The sequence below is a fragment of the Xiphophorus hellerii genome, chromosome 11 (assembly GCF_003331165.1).
Source record: "Xiphophorus hellerii strain 12219 chromosome 11, Xiphophorus_hellerii-4.1, whole genome shotgun sequence".
Taxonomy (NCBI): Eukaryota; Metazoa; Chordata; class Actinopteri; order Cyprinodontiformes; family Poeciliidae; genus Xiphophorus; species Xiphophorus hellerii.
This window is the reverse complement of record NC_045682.1, coordinates 6,707,305-6,729,050: the sequence shown is the minus strand read 5'-3', so window position 1 is coordinate 6,729,050 and position 21,746 is coordinate 6,707,305. Positions and strand designations below refer to the sequence as shown.

General features: G+C 38.6%; 2 protein-coding genes across 3 annotated transcripts in view; one reads left to right on the top strand and one right to left on the bottom strand.

Moving 5' to 3' along the window:
• The first annotated feature begins 171 nt into the window (after positions 1-171).
• Positions 172-10,578, top strand: htr3a (5-hydroxytryptamine (serotonin) receptor 3A). Its single transcript, XM_032575416.1, has 9 exons — positions 172-1,230; positions 3,621-3,784; positions 3,888-3,932; positions 4,748-4,857; positions 4,945-5,114; positions 6,153-6,313; positions 6,570-6,780; positions 7,747-7,983; positions 8,882-10,578. The coding sequence occupies exons 1-9, from the start codon at positions 1,161-1,163 to the stop codon at positions 9,190-9,192; spliced, it is 1,479 nt and encodes a 492-aa protein (XP_032431307.1). The 5' UTR covers positions 172-1,160; the 3' UTR covers positions 9,193-10,578.
• Positions 10,579-14,804: 4,226 nt separating this feature from the next.
• Positions 14,805-21,746, bottom strand: part of zbtb16a (zinc finger and BTB domain containing 16a) — a 174,523-nt gene continuing 167,581 nt past the window's right edge. For both annotated transcript variants that reach the window (XM_032575413.1, XM_032575415.1), the window contains exon 7: positions 14,805-20,061. In XM_032575413.1, coding sequence (XP_032431304.1) covers positions 19,832-20,061 — 230 coding nt within the window. In that variant the 3' untranslated portion in view covers positions 14,805-19,831. The remainder of the gene's footprint in view (positions 20,062-21,746) is intronic.

The following is a 21,746-nucleotide window of genomic DNA, read 5'->3' as shown; positions in this document are numbered from 1 at the left end:
AAAGTTGGAGGAAAGATGAGAGGGAAAAAAAAGCAGAACACACAAACAAATTATCTCATAATTCTTTTTAATCTCAAGATTTTATTACAATTTTGGTTTTCAGTTATTCTTTTTTTTTTTTTTTACACAAAAAAGTAAGTTAAATTAATTGATTTAAAGGTTGTTTCTGATGGTCCTTTTCTGATTGGCTGTCAGTCAAATTCATGAAGCTGCTTTGTTCCTCAAGCTACAAGCTAGTGTAGCTGGCAAGAAATAGAAAAATTCTGACACGGAAACGACCGAAGGAACCAGCTCTGCTGCAAAAACCATGAGAACTGTGGGGGGAAAAATAACATTTTATATAATTAATATCAAATATTACATACAATGAGAGAAAAAAGTTAATTTTTTTTGGTAATAAATTCATAATGTGCTATCTGATGAAATCTTCTGCCACAAAGGTCCTGGCCATCTAAAAATCAGATGGTTTCAGGCAGAATTTATGCTAAATGGATGCAAAAATGACTGAACAGTGAATAAAAAAACTTTCTAAAACTTGATGTTTCTTTACATGTTTTGTAGCATTGTCTGTGGGTTTACAGAGGGGGTCCCCAGCCACAGGTTAATACTCTTTGGGGGGAAAGTTTGGGAAGCCCTGTGCTAAATAAAAGTATCAAAAACTGAGCTTTAATTTTATTTAAGGGAGCAAAAAAAAAAAAAAAAAGAAACAATTTTTCTATGGGAAATATTTAGTATTTTGCCAAAAATACCTTTGGAGCAGAAAAAATAAGACATGCTGAATTTGACTTTTTAATGTCATAAAACAACTGGAGTAAAAAAGTAACTTTTAATTTTGCAGCAGCAGATGAAGTGGAATCCTGCCTAAAAGCCCCTAGTTGATATTCATGTCATTCAGCTCCAGCTGTCATTTCTCAGACACGATGTATGAACTTTAAATGGACTTTCTGCTGCAGTGAGCTGCTGCTTTATGGAGCGGAGAGGTGGGGCTTCACATGGATACGCCCTCCGCAGCCCACTGACGCTAACAGGGTGTCATAGTGGAAGTGGGTGAAGTGATGCGTGAAGCTGATGGATATGGAGGATAAGAGAGTCGGGCGTCCCGAGGTCTTTCATCAGAACGACAGGAGAGCCGTCACAGCAGCAGAGACCCGGCTCAGAACATGAGGCTGTCATCGGGCTGGACGACGCTGATTTACCTGCTGCTCCATGGAGCTGCTACCGTCTGCACAGGTATGCCACACTTTACTTTAATGCACTATAAAAACTGAAATATTAACACCGACCTACGATTAAAGCGCCAGATTCAGTCTTGGTGGCCGCAGAATGCTCAGAGGTCATTTTTCTAATTGTTAAAAGCACATTTTTCTCTGTTCAGTAAATAAATGAGCATGTCTAAGTAGCATATCTAAATTTCAGAAATTATTCAGATATAACTAATGCAATTAATTTCTGAAAATGCTCAGACTAGTCAAAATTATTGCTCAACAAAGTTTGATTTGCCAAAAATACAGTTGATTGCCCCAAAATACTGACAAAAAGGACAAATTTAAACCAGTACAAATGATTAGTTTACTATAACTTGTGATTTATTATTTGATTGTAAATAAATAATAAATCGAAATAATGTTACAAGGTGGGTATTTTGTTTTGTTTTGCAAATATTTATTAATATAGTTTAAGTTACTCAAATTTAACTTTAGAAAACATTCACTACTACTCATTTTGCTGTTTGTGGAAACAAACTGGGGTTTAAATTTTTACCTTAAAGCAACATAAGGGAAAACCTGTAACTCATAAAATGTAAAATTTAAACAAATGTTTGTAAGATGTCTATAAGTGTGTTCACCACGTTTAATGCAAGTAAAAGTTGTTGAGAAGTTTTAGTTAAACTTTCATATTGGGATTTTATTTTTTTTTAACTTGCAGTTTAAGTTTTACCAAAAGTATTTCACTAAAGACAGTCCCCTAAAAGTACAAGCAATTAATTTGACCTTGCTTCCGGTAAGTGGCGCTTTAAGATTTTTCAACCTATTTTCTGGTTTTGTTAAGTTTTAGTTGACAGATTTTCTGATTTCACAGGTCTGCCTTTAGAAGGTTTTTGGGCTGCAAAATTGAGTGACGCTCCAAAATGTTTTGATAATTGATTACATTCAACAAGGAGAACATCCAGTCAAATAAGTAACATAATTTAAAAACTGTATTTCATATTTACTATGGTTATATTTGACAAATATTAACATTTATTTCAGGATCTAAAACATGCAAGTGTGGCAAAAACACTGAAGAAATTTAGGGAGGTATTACACTTTTTATTGTAACAGAATTAGTAAGGCTTTAATACTTTCTGTTCATATTAACAGAATTACATTAAATCACGCTTTTACTGTTTTGACACTTTTACAACAGCGAGTGAATGTTAGCAGAATAAAAAGTCCTTTGTTGATTTTGGCGTGAAGTAGAAAACAATAAGCAGTGAAAGCATCAATGTTTTCTTTGTGTTGAGGCTGCTGACATAAAATCCACTCTGAGAGTCTCTAGCAACCCAAGAGATCCACACATACAAAGAAATCAACACAAATGAGTCCATAAGTTGGGTGAAATAAAGTGAAATGTCAGCGAGAGAAAAGCATTGAGCTTGAAATGTGTTCCGCGCTCAGCGGCTTTCGTTGGCAATAACAGAATCAAAATGTTTCCTGAACGGAGAAACTGGTGACATGCATTATTACTCAGGTGACCAATTCTTCCACTCAAACTTTCATCAGATCTCGAAGGTTTTCTGCATTTGTCTCACTGAAAAAATATCCGGTTTTGTTATTTGATTCTTATGAAGAACAGTCCTATACATTCCTCAGCTCCTCCATCCTTCTGCCTATACTATGACGGTTCCACCTTCAAACGTCACATTCATTGTGGTTTTTGAGGGTTAGGTGGAATGAAATTTTCCTTCTACACATGGTGTGAACAAACATATCCAAAAAGTTGAGATTTGGTCTTGTTTTAATGTTCCGCAACTAACTTTAAGGAAGCTTTAGCATGCTTTTTTCTCAGCAGTGGAGTCTTGTGCAGTGAATGCCTACATCAGCCGTGGTGATTGAGTGAATCTCTTACTGTTTTCACGTTAAAACTGGATCTGCTAATGGATAAATAGATAGATTATTCTTTTGTCAGATTTCTTGAGATCAGTAGCTGGTGGTGGCCAGTTCATGGTGAGATTATGTTCTCTGCACATACAGATTATGCCCCCAGTGGTGCTCAATGGTACATTTAAATGATGAAAGGTATGTCTGTACTTAATAGCATCATTATGTTTAGTTTCTTGTGTTATATATTGGCAACAAGAAACCTTTTTTATGTCTAAAACAGCTGAGTTTATTAGGAAGGAAGCAGATTTCAGTCATTTTTCTATTCTTAGCTTTACTTTTTCATATATTTAGTGCATGAATTCCACTTTATAACACATAACATAATTTGTGGACAAAGTTTTCTGTTCATGTGTGGATTACCACGGTTGCTACAGGCCTCTGGTGGGAATGTAATTTATTTTTGTCTGTTCTAATGTGAAGAGCATTTTTCCTTCCTGCTGATTCACATGCGAATGTGAATAATTTGACGTCTTTCAGTTAAAAAGCCGCCCAGTAACCCTGGAAGGTTTGCCAACGCCACCTTGGTGCAGCTGGCTGACTTCCTGAGCGCTGGATATAAGAAAGGAGTGAGACCTGTGAAGGACTGGCGGACGTCTACTATCGTTGCCATAGACCTCATGGTTTACTCCATCCTCAATGTGGTGAGTTCTGCTCACCGGTCGGTGGTTCAGGAATGTCTCTGGGCAGATCAACGTCTTACTGGCACTTAAGCAACGTGACGGATTTTATTTCTGTATCTTAAAGGACGAGAAGAACCAGGTTTTGACGACGTATGTGTGGTACAGGCAGGTAAGAGCAATGACTATTAAGCCATCTGAGTTACGGCTGGACAATATGGCTGAAAAACGTACCACAATATGAGCATTTCATATCAGTGGATATTGATAATTATTAGTTTTTCTGTTATAAATATCTGAAATCCTGCCAAACTGGTGACCTTTTCACCCCGCGCTATTGTTTATTATTTTAAAAACATTATGAGACGCGGTAGCAATACTGGTGCTGCTCAACAGATTGTTACTAGGTAACCAAAGAGTGAGTGAGTTGCTAAGTTTAATCTGCCTACATCCCCCAGAATGCTGTGCGGCTCTGAATGGGAGTTCAGTGAAATTATTGAAAATTCTTTCAGACATATTATCCATTGATATTGATGATGTGTCTATTGTGATATACTGTATATTGCTGTTGATTAATTGTCCAGCCATAGTCCGAGTGAATAACTACTTATTGATATTTTGTGAAAAACAATGTTTTAATTATTGACCTAATCTCTAGAGATTGGAAAAAAAAGCTTCAAACACAGACAGTCGGCCCCTCAGATGAAACAAAATATCTGTGTTTTTTTTTATTTTATGTGATCCAAATCGGATTGAACTGTTACAGTTAATCTAGTGTTTTAGATTTCATCATAAATAAAAATGTAATTTTTATGTACATTTTTATTCTTATTGATTAGGTACTTTTTTTTCAATGTTTTAGAATTTCAATGTTTCAACAGTGTTTATGTCTGCTTATATTGATCAGGTTATTATTCTTTGTTTTATGCACTATAACAAGTGGCGTACTGTTGGAAAACTGATCATTTATGGCGTTGAATCTTTCAGTCGTGGACGGATGAGTTCCTGGTGTGGAACCCGGAGGACTTTGATGAAGTCAAGCAAGTCTCCCTGCCTACGGCTAACGTCTGGGTTCCTGACATTCTCATCAACGAGTTGTATGAGATTTCCTTCACTTCGGCCCTTCCACTGCGCTGAATGTGATCATACAGACGTGGTTTGCATTTGTTGTGTGTGACCGGCAGCGTCGATGTGGGGAAGTCTCCAGATATTCCTTACGTCTACGTTACACATGAGGGTCTGGTGCAGAACTACAAGCCCATCCAGGTCGTCACCGCCTGCACACTCAACATCTACAACTTCCCGTTTGACGTCCAGAAATGCAGCCTCACCTTCCAGAGCTGGCTCCACACCAGTAAATCGGCATTTATTCACAGGGGAAATACAAAATGTGAATTGCTTGGCTGAGATCTGAAAACCTTCAGTCATAACAATACCAGCGCTGTACAAACACAGACGGGCCTCTCTGCAAAGTTCTTGTCTTTTTGCTTTGCTTTGCTTGTGTAAATATTTCAGATCATCAAACTAATGTTAGCATCAAAGATAACCTGAGTAAATATAAAATGCAGTTTTAAAATGATGATTTCTATGGAGGCTCAGAGGTGCAAATGTGATGCGCCGCAAACACACGAATGATGCAAACCCCAAAACACACAAACATCAAATGCATCAGAATAACTGTTGCAGTAATCTAATGGAGAATAATGCTACAATTTCAGAAAATATATTCACTGCAAAACAACAACAAAAATAATCACACCAAGTATTTTGGGTATGACTTGTAGTGTAAATATTTTAGTACACTTAAAATAAGACAAAACTAACAAGTAACTTTTCCGCAAGATATATTAACTTATTTTAAGTGAATAATTCCTTGATATGAATAAATATTGTTATTCTAAACTGATAACAAGACATTTTTTCAATTTTATAAGTGGAACTAGTACATTTTCACCAATCTTAATAAATTGTTGATTTGAAACAAACTCCTACATCTTGCTGAAAAGTTACTTGTAAGTAAGTTTTATCTGATTTCAAGTGTACCAAGATATTTGCACTACAAAGTAGACCAAAAATAATTGGCAGGATTTTGTGTTTTTGCAGTGCTCTGTTTATTGAGATGCTGTATGTGTTTTCTTTGAACATGAAATCTGTTTTATTTTGCTTTAAAATTTAAATCTCAGATCTTTTAAGAGACGAAAAAAAACCCACAGAAAATGACAGGTTTCACCTCCAAAGCAGCACATTGCATCCCGGTTGCGAGCAGAAGCGCTGTTGTTTTGTTTGGCGCCTCCTGCTGTGGTTTAGGCTCACGGAGCGGAGGGGGTGGATGAGAACCGATTTGTTGTCGGGCCTGCTTCGCGCTGCTCCAAACATTGTGCTTGATCTGCAGTCGACGACATCAACATCACCCTGATGCGAAGCCCCGAGAAGCTCCGGGACGACAAGAGCGTCTTCATGAACCAGGGAGAGTGGGAGCTGCTGCACATCCTGTCCAATTACAAGATCTTCAGCGTGGACAACGACGACTACTATGCAGAGATGAAGTTCCATGTAAGTGTGCAAGGAAAAACTACTGAGATGAAATATTCAATGTTTCTCATCAGATTGGAAACACCAAACAGGACAAAAATCTTTTAGACGCTTGCTTGTTTTACGTTTTGCATTCCACATTCGGATGAATTTTGGGTTCGGAGCTCATCCAGATGGATGACTTATTCTCAGGTCACACATTCAAACCGTAAATTAGTAACAAATCAAAGTTTAAATAGACTTCTTATTCAGCCTAACATGCTGCTGCTTTCCCCAGGTGGTGATCCGACGGCGGCCGCTGTTTTACACGGTGAACCTGCTGCTGCCCAGCGTCTTCCTGATGGTGATGGACATCGTTGGTTTCTTTCTGCCTCCAGACAGCGGAGAGAGAGTTTCCTTTAAGATCACTTTGCTGCTCGGCTACTCGGTCTTCCTCATCATCGTGTCCGACACTCTGCCTGCCACGGCCATCGGAACGCCACTGATAGGTGACTGGGGTTCACGAAGTCTAAAAGGAGTTTCCATTTAACCAAAAGACTATTTAATTATCTCTAAAGATTTGCTACATCATTCTGGGTTTTTTTGTTGTTGTTGTTTTTTGTGTGTGAACAGTACATATCCAAAACTAATTTACTCAAGCAGACAGTATTGTAATGCAGCATATTGAATTGTTTATATTGAATTGTTCTGTCTCATTTCAAATCATATCAGATTGTCTCATGTCAAATATTTCAATATGGCTGTGCATTACATCAAACCTAATCAAATTGCATCAGGTTATGCTATTATATTATTTTATACTGTCGGATGTCAAAATATTGTAAATCATATATCATGCAAAACTATTTTATTTTGTATTGTAAAATATTCTGTTGTGTTAAGTTGCTGTGTTATATATATAAGAACATCAAATCAAAAAGCATCAAATTATGTATTATTTCAGATTTTTACTGTATCATATTGAATTTGGAAAACAACCACGTATCAAACCCAACAGGGAAATAATGAATGCTTGTGTTTTGTTTTAAAAACAAAAGTCTAATTTTCAGCATTACAGAAATTACAAATGCAACTCCTTACTGTGCAGCAAGCTAAGGAGATGCTACAAACCCGTGGTTAAAATGGTTCCAAATTGTGTTATTTTATATCATCTCACGTATCTCACCTAACTCGGTAATGTATCTTATCAGATTATATTGTATTGTTTCATTTCATATTATATGTTCACATCACATAGCGTTTCAACTTCAATATGATTGAAACCTGTGGAAGACCTATGTTTACAATAATCTTTGGATTTGACCAACACTAGTGTCAAAACATTGGAAGTTCAGGGGAAGCAAAGCCAGATGGCAAAGAGTAGAGGTCTTTCATTTCACATCATATTGAAACCAAGTTGCATTGTACTGTATCTCCAAAACCTCCAATCTTTGCACTCTTACCTGGTCCTGCAGGTGTGTACTTCGTGGTCTGCATGGCTCTCCTGGTGATCAGCCTAACAGAAACCGTACTGATTGTTCGTCTGGTCCACAAGCAGGATCTGCAGCCACCCGTCCCCCACTGGGTGAAGTACCTGGTCCTGGAAAGAGCTCCGGTTCTCTTCTGCATCCACAAAAAGCACCGCTTCTGTGCGAGGCTGTCGTCTCAGGCTTCAGAGCTGGACCACTCCAAGGAAAACAACTACGGGACGGGTAAAGTAAAGATGGCTGTCAACATCGCCTCTCCTATAAAAGTTTAAATCAATTTCATTTTATTTCACTTTATTTTGCCTTTCATTCACTCAATAATAAATATGAGCAGTTCCTGTAACAACTAAAAGAAATAACTAATGAAACAGAGGAGAAAGAAGCATAAACTTATAATATTTCCCCCATTCACGTTCAAAGAAAGTTAGCTAATAAGCTCAGAAGACAACAATGACGTATTTGGGCCAATGTAAATAGAAAAAATATAGAATAAATCTCCACCAAAAAAATCTCAGAAATTGTCTAAATAAATAAAATTAAATTTCTGAGTTTTAGAGGTAGAAAGGCAGAAAATTTGCTAGAAAAAACTCAGAAATTTCCTTGAAGAAACTTGAAAATGTTCCAAGTTTCTTAAACTTAAAAATTTCTGAGTTTTTTTCTGGAAAATTTCTGAGATCTCAACATTTTTTTTTATTTTTTCTGGCATATGTTTACTTTTCAGGTTACATTTTTGTCCCCCAAAATATTAATCTAAAAACTCTGGGCTTTTTGACCATTCTAAATGTTCTATTTGCTTACACTGTCTTTTCCTTTTGTCAGTCACATTACCTAAAACAGAATCTTTAGATCGTTTAAATAGAAAAAATGGTTTCTGAATTAAAAATAATTTCTGAATCAATCTTTTTTTCAAATTGTGACTTTTAACTTCAAAATCGAATCATTAGACATTGAAAGTTTTGCATCTCTATTTTAAGTTCTACCCCACACTTCCACACAATGTGTCACATCTGGTGAAATAAGAACCAATCGTTGAGCCGCTTTAACATTTTCTTCCTAACCTGTCGCTTTCTTCATAGGTGTAAGAGGCTAAATTACAAGATTACACCTTTGTCTCATTCTGCAGCCCAGTGCTCCCTCCACCACACCTGTGAGATAGGCCAGAGGCTCAGCCAGCAAGACAGAGAGGGTGGAATGCTTGGACTTCGCCTGGCCCCATCCAGGGACAACACTCCGCCCGTCATGGACAACATCCTCCAAGAGGTGACGGCCATTCGGCAGTTCCTGGAGAAGAGGGACCGGTGTCGGGAAATCGCCAAGGAGTGGCTCCAGGTTGGCTATGTGCTGGACGTGCTGCTCTTCAGAGTCTACCTAGTGGCCGTGATCGCCTACAGCATCACACTGGGCACTCTGTGGTCGGTCTGGCAGGTGGCCTGAGTTTCGCCCCTCCACCCAGTCAGCGTAGGTCAATCACAAATAAGTATATCAAGTGTAAGTGGCTGAAGCTCATCGGATAAAGGAGGCATTCATGAATAGAGAAATAACTCCTCTAGATGAGGCCACCATGTAAATTCAGAGGACGAGACAGTAAAATGTCCTCGTAAACATTATAATTTAGGCCTAATCCAGTAGTTTGAAGGCATATGACTCAAAAGTAACAAGAGGGGCTTCATCAGGAGGAACACAAAGGCTTTCTGAGACGATCCAAAGGCACATTGGCATTCTGTCCCAAACTGTTTTAGGTGCAGTTAATACGCATCATTACAGGGGGTAAAACGGGGACATTAGTGAAGCCAAAGCTAAGTTTTATCCCAGATATCTACTGAGTTGAAGAAACTAGGAAATGAAAACCAATAATCTGAAGATGAGAAATGATAATAAACTTGGTTACCAAATGAGAAAATATATAAGAAAAATCTATGAATATATAAATGGACGCTTTATTGCTACACAATTAATGACTTAATATATGTAAATTGCTAACAAATTGTTTAGGACTGCTTTTTGCATTTAGCTTTTCCTGTACCTGAAACTTAGGAAATGTGAAGTGGGGCAGTTTTTTGGAGAGCTACACATTAACGCTGTTGACACAAAGTTTCTTATCTCTCCACATGAAACATAAAACAAAACAAAAAAACCCTGACAGCTTTAATGTTACTTGCAGATTTAAACCAGTTTAAGATTTAAAAAAGAGCTCAGCTCAACTTAGTGATTTTTCAGTAGACAACTGTAGATAAATTAAATGATGTAAGCAGACAAAGAATGCGTGTTATATTAAAATATTTAATCTCTTTGTTGCTAATTACTACAGGCTACAACTGTAGGCAGCAGTTTCTGGTTCTGCCTGTCTCCCAGAGCGGCGGACAGAAAGTTACAAATACCCAATAAACTGGCATTTATATAGCAAAAGTTAGCTAGTCTCTGCATATTAGCTACATTTAGCTAATGCTAGGATATAAATTTATGTTAGCTCGCTAGCATCGGCTAATCTTGTAATCTGAGCTAACTCGTAGAAAGCCAAATCCTGACTTTTACGTTCTCGTCTGATTTTAATGTACATTTTACATTGACTGATGCTGGAAAATACAACTTGGCTGACACAGTGTGCTACAGCAAGACAGTAACAATGATTTTATTTTATTTTTTTTCCCAGTGCAACATTGTGCACATACATTTTGGTTGTGTTTTTGTGCCAACGGAAAAATAATGCTGTCTGTAATGACCGAAAGAAAAACAACAAACGCTGTAAACATTTCTACTATGTTGTAAAACGTATCATCAATTTTGAAGATATATTAAACAGACAAATTTAACTTGAAATCATTTTTTATTCCTCTCCAATTGTCTTTATGTGACTGTGTGCACTATTTAAGAAAAGATACGTTAACAAAAAAGAGAAACAACAGAATTTTCTGGTTATTGAGTGTATAAATGAATAGTTTTGACACAAAATAAATGACAGATTAATCAGAAAAACTTACCACTTACGTTTTAACTATATTATTAACTGCTCTTCCTTCCAACCATTATTATTTAATAGCAACTCTAATAAAATTCCGTCATGTCTCGGTGTATAAAATGTATACTACAGTTTTAACAGCAGCCTGTAGTTCACACAGTGACCACATGATGGCAGCATGTACAACAACATCCCCCGCCTTCTACAGCACCCACCCACATGTGAACCCTATTTTTCAATCAAAAGGACCTTAATATTGTTCCTCTGATTTGAAGGAGAAAATGTCACAAATATAAAGGAGTTAGAGATTTACTGCACTAAGTGAATAAAACAATGTTAAATGTGTGGAAAGTGATCAAAGAATAGAAACAAGAGGAAGAGTGTTTAGACATGTGGGTCAGAGATCAGACCTGAAAACTCCCTCCTTAACAAGCCTAGCAAACCATTCACCAACCCCTTCCTTCCTAACGCCCCAAAATAAGATCAAAGTGACACCAAAGCAACAGGTCCGACAGAACCATTCACAATGACTTTTTCCTCCTTATTTCCTGTTTTTGTTTTCCGTCAAAATCCTGAAAGAGAGGCCTCATTAGTTTCCAATATGCTGTAGCCCAGATCTGATTGCGAGTGCGTCACATGGAGGAAATGAGTAAATATTGGAGCGATATTAGAACACAGAGGAGACACTTTGATGTGACACGGTTTTCATATGTAAAATAAAAAGGCATCCGCACAGATTTGACTGAATATTTCATATTAGTGATCCGTGCTTGCTTCTTCTCAACGGCAGAGAGAAAATATTACCAGAACACACGTCCTGCCGCACCACCTAAGTACAGAAAATTGTTCATGCATTTATTTGAATGAATTAGAGGTCATGCGTCTGCTTTTCTGGATGGACATTTCATGATGCGATCCTAGAACTCCATCAGCTGTGAAGTAAACATTCACTTCAGTAAATGTGGTTAAAAAAAAACCAACAGGCTGCTAAAGGTGTTGGAAATTGTACCTAAAACTCTCTCCTGAAGTAAAAGAAAAACACCTTTTTTTTATTAACTTAAAACTTAGAAAAGTTTCTTTCTTCCCTCTGAAATGCTTCAAGATGTTGCTCCGCCTCAGCGGGACTGGAATATGGGTCAAGGTTGGCTGTGACTGCATTGCTATAAAAGGTATTTTCTAATTCAAAACCTTCTCTGCAAATTTGCGAGCAGTTCTTTGAAATATCTCATTCATAAAGCTGCATGTACTGTATATAACTTTGATAAAAAAAATACATATTTTTAAACATTTGTTGAAACTGTCACAGAGTCATGACAGTACGAGACAGGTAATCTGTGAAAAAATAAATAAATCAAGCTCCTCTGCTTTCTCCTAGTGTTAACTAGAAACAACCAATCAGAGCCAGGAGGCGGGTCTTAGCGTTGTCAATCATCATTGTGTACTTTACAGTGTGTTCCAGACAGCAGAGACTGTTGTGAATGCTCAGGCTCGTCAGCATGGCCTCTGATGACAGATGAATAAATGAATGAATGAATGAAATGATGAATAATTGGTTGTATGAATGATATGATGGGCAGATTGATGAAGGGATGGTTGCTAAATGAATGATGTCTGGACAGATGAACAGAAGAATGGATGGACAACAAAAAACTCCCTCCTTAACAAGCCTAACAAACCATTCGCCAACCCCTTCCTTCCTAACGCCCCAAAATAAGATCAAAGTGACACCAAAGCAACAGGTCCGACAGAACCATTCACAATGACTTTTCCATCATCAGTTGGACAGATGGACATATGTAATTAAATAACACAAATGTCTTTCATACATTTCTGGTGTGATGTGAACACTGAAGAAAAACATTTTTCACACTATTTTACATTTTGTAAATTCTGCAAACTTTGAAAAAACTTGGATCAACTTCAAAACAGTTGGAAGAATCAATTTTTTTTTTAATTGGATGTCATTGCATACATTATGAACTTTGATTTTAACTGCACTGCTATAAATCCCATTAGTAAGTTGCTGTGGATAAAAGCATAAACATAGCAAAAAATATTGATGAATAACTAAATATGGATATAATCCACTGCTGCAAGTTAAACCAGCACTAATATTTTATCACATGAATCAGGTTATTTTATTTTTAAACAATAAGCATTTCCGGCTCAAACTATGGTCTCAGAGAAAACCCAGGGGTGTGTCTGGAGGTGGCACACCCCTGTAATATGATTGGCTGAGGCCAACCCGGCCTCCATGCGCTGGGTTCTGCTTCTATGAGCAGCCAGATTATTTTCAGTGCCTCCTGTGCCGCCGCTGCTCTTCCCTCGGGTTTTATCGTGCTTCAGGGCAGGAAGGAGGAGCAGGATATCATTTTGAATGTTTAAAAAACAAATATTCTGAATGCTGTAATATCTCAGCGCCTTGAAAATAAACTACTCCATATTTTCTCACATCAAAACTGAACAGATTAATGCAATGTTCTCTAACCAGAATGGATGGAAAACATCTGAACATCAATCTGGACTTTGACTGGACCGATCTAATATATATATTGGGCTTCATCTAGATCTGCGGTTTTGAATCGTGGTCCATTATCCTGCATGTCCGAGGCGTTTTTCTAGCCTCCAAACTGCCAACTTAAATAAATAATGAAATTAATTAATGAGATTTATTTTTTTTACTTCACAATTATTCTGCACTTTGTGATGGTCTGTCACATAAAAAAAATTCACCGAAGTTTGCTATGCTGAGACAAAATTGCAAAAAAATAAAGTTATCCCCCGTTTGGTGCTCAGTTCACCCTGGAACAGCTCTTTGAATGAGTTTATTTAAGGTGTTGGAGTTGAACAAACTGCTGCTTTAGAAGAAAAAAAAGAAAACGTTTGATGAGAACAGTGAAAGAAGAACCGTCACGGGGATTAACTTCAAAGCATCTTCCATGCATGCATAATTAATACAGATGTATGTGGTTTGGCATACTGTATTGTTGCTACAATTTGTCCCGTATGCTTTGAGAAAACTACTAGAATAATACATATATTTCTTTAATTCTGTTGTCACTCAAATTATTTTTATTGTCTAAAATTTTAGCACACATACTTTGCATCGACTTGCATCCATCTTTGATTGATTTCTATAGCCGGACACTAAGCCAGGGGTGTCCAAACTTTTTGGCACGAGTCAAAATCGTCAAGTCAGAACAGGTGAACCCCAATGAATGTAATAACTTTAAAAACTAAATTTACTGAGTAACATTGTGATTTATTTCAATCAATGTAAAAGTAAATCACAATACATCAAAATTGAACTCACTCAATGAGCTAAGCATGCTAAAGTTTAAATAAAGTTGTCAGATTTTTACAGGGAGTGGATGTGCACTTCAAAGTTAAAAAGGGTTTTGCATGTTTGCTTTATAAGCAAACATGCAAAAAAAACAAAACATTTAGCCCATTCTATGCAATTAGACCAAGATTTGAGTCTGTTTTTATTTTTTCTTAAAGTTTAATATATTCATTCATTCATTCATTAAAATCTAATCTGGGAGCACCAGAATCTGCTTCTGAGGAAAAAGTCACTGCATAGTTGGGGTGAACACAATATAACAAAAGCCTTGTTATATTTAATTTATCAAGAAGGATTTTGTTCACATTAGGGATAAAAAGTGTCCATCTGCATCAACTGCCACACTTTGGACACCCTTACCCAGGCTTTGGGCCCCATAAGGAGCAGTGGGCCCTCAGCGCAAGTACTTGTTGGAAAACTACACCTTACAAAATGAGAAATACCAACATACACACACACACACCCACACACACACCAACATGCACACGCCAGCACACGCAGACAGAAAATAAGCGGGTTTATTTTTCTGTTAAAAGTGTTTTAAAGAGTAAATATAGAGCCAGATGATGAGAAAACATGAAGTCCAGTTTTTTATTTCGTTTTCTAACTGCAGATTCAAAGTATACAACTCAACATCATGATTTGATTTTTATTATGAGACCCATAAATAAAAATACAATTAAAAAACCCACTTCAATCAACAATCTACTGTTAGTAGGATTTGAAAAAGGATTCCTTTTTAATATATTTTTTTTTCTATCAAAAGGCACAACATTGAATTTATTAACATGGAGAAGAGAACCTGCAGCATTTAAATCTTTTCATTTTCCTTTTTATTAATTTTTTTTCCAACACTCCATCAGAGAACACTGAAATGTTACAAAGATGTGTCTGAATCTACATGGAGAGAAACGAAACAGGAAGAAACAACCTCTATATCAACAGACGGTGGCTATAGATTGGTGCCACGGCTTGAACAGGAAACGTACTGCCACGGGAAACAAAACGGAAACCAACCGAAAAAATGAAAATAAAAATAGCACGTTGTCGCCGGAAAAGACAAAGGACCTTCGCAAAGCTCTAATGCAAAATTTCAAAAACATTTTTTTTCCATTTTATTTTTGTACAAGTGACAACAATACGAGAACAACAACAACAACGACGACGACAAAAAAAAAAAAAAGAAAATAAAAAAACAATAATTGGGCACCTTCTAAGATTAGGCTAAGATTAGGTGCTGAGGTAGACAAAAACTAAAACAATTCAAATCATAATAGAAACACTATTTTCTTAATACAGAGCAACTCGACTGGCACTTGTGCTGCAACGACAATGGAGGAGAGAAGTAGCACAGACAAAGCCAGGGCAAGACGGGGGGGAAAAAATGCTTTGTTACGATACAAAAAACAACAACAACAACAACAAAAAAAAGCTTCGTCACGCTTGGTCCGACGGGGCAATTGGTCCTCAGTGCTAATATAAAAAAATACAATGTCTTGGTGCTTTGTTACTCAAACAGTTTTAGTCTAGACCTCAATGGCACATGCACTGCAACACTGCATGAAAATGGCTACTTTGTTCTAGAAAAACACCACACCAAAAACACAGAGTGCCAGCTTCCAGGGATGCCACGATTCCTCTCGGACCAAATTTTACATCCCCGACTGATAAATGCATTTTGTAGAACAAGGGGGATAAACAAACAAATAATAATAATAATAAAAAAAAGTACTTTAATAGACAGAAGCCTAGTGCCAACCTGCACGAATGGAGGTTTTCCACTCATTTTCTCCTAAAAATCCCCAACAGCAAGGCTGCTGAGACAAAAACAATTGCATTAATTCAGAATGTTGTTTTTTTTAATATATATATATATTTTACTCTAAATCAGCTGCTGAAAACAAAAGAGCTTCTGGATGCCAATAACAGAATACAGCTTAAAGAAGTGAATCCAGAAGTTTTATTGCAACAATTGGCTCTAAAAAAAAAAAAAAAAAAGAAGTCATAATTTGAGCTTCATGACATCCCTAGGGTGCTGGAGACAACACTTTTATTTTTCTTTTGGAAATACAGAACATAAGCAGATACAGATGGATTATTTTTGTCGAACAATTTCCATTTTTAGGCACAAAGATAGTACAGAAACACCCGAGGAACACTGAGGGAAGAACTATATCGATGCCAATGTATATGTATATATTTTTTTTATATATATATATATATTCTTTTTTTCCCCAACAGAAAAAAGTGGCATAGAATATCATTTTATTTTGTATCTGATTAGTGCATTTTCCCCACTAATACGCACACACACACACCCACGCCCTCACACAGTTACACACTTTTTCAACAAGTAGAAAACATTCAGAGGACGATGAGAAGAATAATGTGACTGAACAGGCTTGCATTGTGGCGTTCAGACTGAACCGTGACTGGGTTTTCATTTATTATTATAGTGGGTGGATATTACCCGAAGCCCCACCCACCACCCCGGCCTCAGCTCACAGTGTTTGAGAATAAAATGGCAAGACACCACGGGACATGCCATCCCTTATTCTTTTCTCTCTTTTTTTTTCAAGTACAAAGAAATAAACTAAATAAAAACGTCCACAGTCAAGTTTGATTGACATAAACAACTGAATGACGAGTGCTAATTGGTCGGTTCGGCAGCGCCCCCTGTCTGCCGTCTCCGTTTTTTTTTCTTCTTTTTGTATTGTCTTGTGTCTTTCTTTTTAATAATCGTCACTTTTTCACACATTTGTAAAACTGGTGGATAGATTTAGTCCTTCACCGACAATGCAACTGACATCCAGAAAGCAACACTTATCATTACAACGTGTTCACACAAATAATTTTTTTGTTTTTTTTTCCTTTTGTTTTTGTCCAACAATATCAAAGAGGAGCAGGCAAAAATGATTCACACCCAGAAGGAGGGGGAAAGTAACGCTTTAAAAAAAAAAATTACAAATATTTGTGCCCTGCTTTAACCCTCCACAAAAATGGAAAAAAGGACCGACACTGAATACAAAAATATCACCATTTTTTTATATATCAAATTGCCTCTGTTGGCTCTTGTTCAGAAACACACGCATGCTTCTCTCAAAGGGAGAAGCTCTATTTTTAACCTTCTGGTAGGTCTTTTTTCCTTTTCTTTTTTTTTTTTGATTACGCCCTGCACGTCCAAATTGTCCAATGCGCTCCGCATCAAATGTGACCTGCCCTGTGCGCTGCAGCGTTTTCCACCAACAACCTGTTCACTTTGCTCTTTTTTTTTGTTTATTTCACATTACAAAACTACAACTCTATTCACATATGTTCAAGTTTAAATTCTTGTTTTCAAACGCTCTCAAGAAGCAACAGAAGTCATCCGTCTTACTTGTCACTTTAAGGCTTCAAAATAGCTTTTGTTAGCTTTTCTTTTCCCCCCCCCCCTCTGCTCTTTGTCGTCGTCGGAGGCGCAGGGGGAGAACGTAAGAGAAGAATAAACATCCATTCGAATGACTTTCCTCATCCCGTCCACCTCCGCTTTACCGTTTCATAGAGACTTTTCTTAAAAACACAATCATAAATCAGCTTAAAAAAAAAAGAAAAAAAGCATGAGATGATGTAGCATTGACAAATATTGCAAAAACACAAACACAAAAGAATGTGAGTTTTCTTCTTTTTCTTTTTTGCCCCCAAAAAAACAAACATAAAAACAACTCAGAGGTAGCTTTTAGAACGAATGAGCGAACCATCCGGCTCCTTAACAAACAGACTTAATACCAAGTTTGGTAACACAGAAAACAAAATGAAAAAAGAAAACTGAATCTCTTCTCTGTGGCACTTAATTTCTCTGCAAACGTGTTCCGCCTCATCACATTTTTTAATTTTTTTCTGCGATGCGTCCTCCGACACGCACCGGCCCAAACGTACACATGAAACAAAAGGGAAATTATAAAATACACAAGGAACATGAGGTCACACACACACACACACACACACACACACAAAACCCAACAAAAAAACACAGAGAGAGCGAGAGAGAGATAATTCAAGTACAATGTGTTGAGCTCAAACTCAAAATCAATAAGAAGAACCACAATAAGAGACGAGAGGGACGAAGCGCACAGACGGAAATCGCAGAAAGAGCTCATTTCCTCTGCCTGGCTGCGTCTCATCCGACCGGTGACCACCTGTCTTTTGGATATGTAAATCCCCAAAAGACGTCATGACAATCACTTGTGTGGAACAGGTTTAAACGCCAGAAAGTTGGAGGTGCCCATCTTCACTTTTCCAGCGCTGTTTTCCTCAGAAGGACTGAGTAGAGTGCACATTTCAAACGATAAGGATGCTTCGCTTTACCCAGGCAGGAAAATGAATAAAGCAACGTATAACAAAGGTGGGGACTTTCCGCTTTCTGACGTCGAAGCATCAATCTGTACTTTCATACAGCCTCATCATACGCTCCTCATTTCCAGACGTTCACATTCAGGGCTCTTGCCATTTAGTCCTTAAAACCGACGAACGTTGGGATTGTGCAGCTAAGGCATCCTCAGCACGTTTACCGCAAACCGTCCAAGTCACAGGATTCACGCAGACGACAAGCCGTCTCCCGCTCATGATTGGTTTTCCTCCGCTGTGGTGAGCTGACAGATCTACGGCAGCTGAAGCTTTTCTGCTATGAGTCAGTTTATGTTGGGTATCGTTAGTGTGAGACACTGATAGTCACGGGGATAAATGGGTAGAAGCAGTCAAGACACCTATTGCTGAATATAGCTGGGTTTTCTTGTGCGATATTATGATAGCAAATTATATTTTGTTGAGGGGTTTATACACCTTGCTGACATCAAACAGAGACTGTTGTCGTAGTTTGCTTTACCTGTGCAATCAAGCCATGATAAACTATGATGCAGAGCTAAAAAAAATAATAATAACATATGATATAAAAGTGACGGTTGTCGGCCTTGAGCGGCCAGTGGTGACTGGAGCGTCTCCGACCCAGGAAGACCGCTGAAGAAGCCGGGGGGACCTCCAGGGAGAAGCAGCGCTGGCGTCTTCCCTGCTTGGTTTGCAGCATCTTAATACTCCCACTAGTCCAGTTCAGCTGTCCCGTCTACTGCATAAGCCTGCAGAGGCCCACACTGATTCTCAGGGGCTATCTCAGAGCCACCACTGCTTCTGGTGGAAATTCAGGAATGGACTCATAAACTTGCAGGTTTTTTGGGCATTGGAGAAAGGAAACGGAAACAGTTCAAGAACTTAAAACAGAATGTTCATTAAAATACTCAAATCTAGACATAGCTTGGAAAATAGCAAATGCAATATTTGGAAAGCATGGCACCACAAAAGCAATGTGACAAAAAAAGAAAAGAGGATGGTCAGATAGCCCTTGAGAATCTGCCTTCTCACCAAAGTGGCAGCAGCATCCAAACAGTCACTTCTTTGCAGCCTACTTGCTTTGTGGTGCTGCAGGAAATGACCTGAAACAATAGCACAGTTGCAGATGTAGTGAACGACCCGGTGAATCCGAACAATGCTGGAGAACTCTCTCCACGTCCAAGTCTTTTTAGCCCCACCGCCCCCCCGCCCCTACGCACAGCTCCTCGTCGCCGCCTTTGCACGTAAAAACAAAACAAACGCAAAACTAAACGCTCTCTTTTTTTTTTTTTTCAAGCATCTTCTTGTTGACATTCCTCAATCTTCAAGACCTCCTACCCGCGCCGTTACATTCCTCTTACCTCTCTGCCCCCATCCACTCCCTCCCTCCGCATTCGCTTCACCCCATTCCCGTCTCAGACGTAGCAGAGGTAGAGATATGTCTTCTCTATGCGCCAGTCTGGAGGGATATCTTCAGGCTTGTGACCTTTCATGTGCTTCTGCATGGCTGACAGGCTGGGGCAGTACTCCAGGCAGATGGTGCATTGGTAGGGCGAGGCGCCATTGTGGGTGCGCAGGTGCTTGATCATGGCCGAGTAGTCCCTGGATCGCTGGTGGCACAGCTTGCACTCGAATGGCTTCTCACCTGCAGATGATGGGAAGGTGGTGGAAGACAACGATTATGTTAATTACAAAGTCATTTTGGGCTCATTTTAGACTCCTGCTGAGGACCGGTGCTAAATCTGACTGAAAGGATAAGAAAGAAAAGGTTTTATTGCCAGTGACTTCCATCATTCATATAAATGTTAATACAAACCAAACAAGGAGACGCGGCATTCAGCTTCTATACACAAATCTGGAACAAACTTCAAGAAAACTGAAAAAAAAAAAACCCAGCTGAAACACTGAGTTCCTTTAAACCAAGGCTAAAACCCCCACCTGTTTAGAGATGCCTTTAACCCATAATAACTGGAACATTGCCCAACATATATATGATCCACCTGTTTACTCCTCACTACGTATCGGATTCATTTTTACACCTCTCAAAATGAACCAAACGGTTCTTTGTCTGATCAAACATTTAGTTTGTGCATAGCATCAAACGGTTTTTGTTGAGATTTTGATGTAATTCTCTAACAAACAGAACCAGATGCATCCAGTTATAAAAAAAAAAGCGACATATTTGTGCTAGACTTTAAAAAAAGAAACAAAAAACAAATGGAAACATTTGGATTGTTTGTTGTATGTTTTTAGCTATGCGTCCACAGCTCCTTAACGTGATTTTTGCTACATAACTCGAGTTAAATATGCAAATCATTATGAAACAGTACAAGAGTATTGTTTAAATAAAGAATTTACTGTAGAAAAGACAAAATATTTACCGTAAATGTGCAGAACAACGCTGATTCAATGGCCGCGATAATCTGTGATCTATCCAACATGCAGCTCCTGCCACTTTAAACTCCTGAAGGTGTTATAAATCAGAACGACGCTGTTCTCCTGCTGCTGGGGCTGTTATGTTTAACGGCCACATTTCAATTTGGCAGCAGCGGCCGTCCTGAACGTGCTAATGATTTGAGTGATGGCAGGGAATAATCCACCAGCGCTCAAGCCGGCAGACTCAAATTAGACATGTAAATGCTGACCTTTACCAATGGCATTTGAAATGAGCTGTCGGAAGTGATCTGGCCCGGCGCTTCGCTGTCACCTTTCAGCAGAACCGCACACGTGTGTGCGGCGACAAACAGCCGTGCTCCCGCCACTGCCGCTCGTGCGGTCTGTCCCGGAGAAACCCCGGCTAACCTTGACCTCAGCCAGCGCCGGATAACGGTGTCACTTAGCCAATCGGCATGAACGCAGCGCTGAAAACCTGTTTAATTTCAGTGCGAGCGCATGCGGGGCGTTGATATTGATAACCAGACTGTAAACACAGTCCCCTCAGATAATCAGCTAATAACGAATTGCAAATGGGGCCTTGGTATTGATCAGTCATTGGCATTTGGGATGTGTGGAGGGGCGTGGGGTGGGTAGGGGTTAGGTTGCCAATGTCGATGATTCATCAAGCAGCTGCTTTTGTGTGAGGTGGCCTTTGACTGTGAGCTTGTCACTCGCTCTTGTTATCTGCTGTTGCTCTCCGGCTTAACGCAAAGCCCCCCCTCCCTCATACAAAAGGGGAAAGGGTGGACGGAGGGGAGCCAATTATTGGACAGGCTGCCTTGATAGTGTGGCTTAACAGCTGGTTTATTGAATGGGAGATGGGAGGGTGCTGCTGCGAGTGGGTGTGTGTGTGTGTGTGTTGGAGGGAAAAAAGATGGCGAGAGAGCATAAACC

Bases quoted from the DNA above. Each gene is read 5' to 3' on its own strand.
- htr3a (XM_032575416.1), top strand. From the start codon at position 1,161: ATGAGGCTGTCATCGGGCTGGACGACGCTGATTTACCTGCTGCTCCAT. The intron at 1,231-3,620 runs GTATGCCACACT...GACGTCTTTCAG, and splicing joins AGCTGCTACCGTCTGCACAG to TTAAAAAGCCGCCCAGTAAC. The intron at 7,984-8,881 runs GTAAAGTAAAGA...CTCATTCTGCAG, and splicing joins GGAAAACAACTACGGGACGG to CCCAGTGCTCCCTCCACCAC.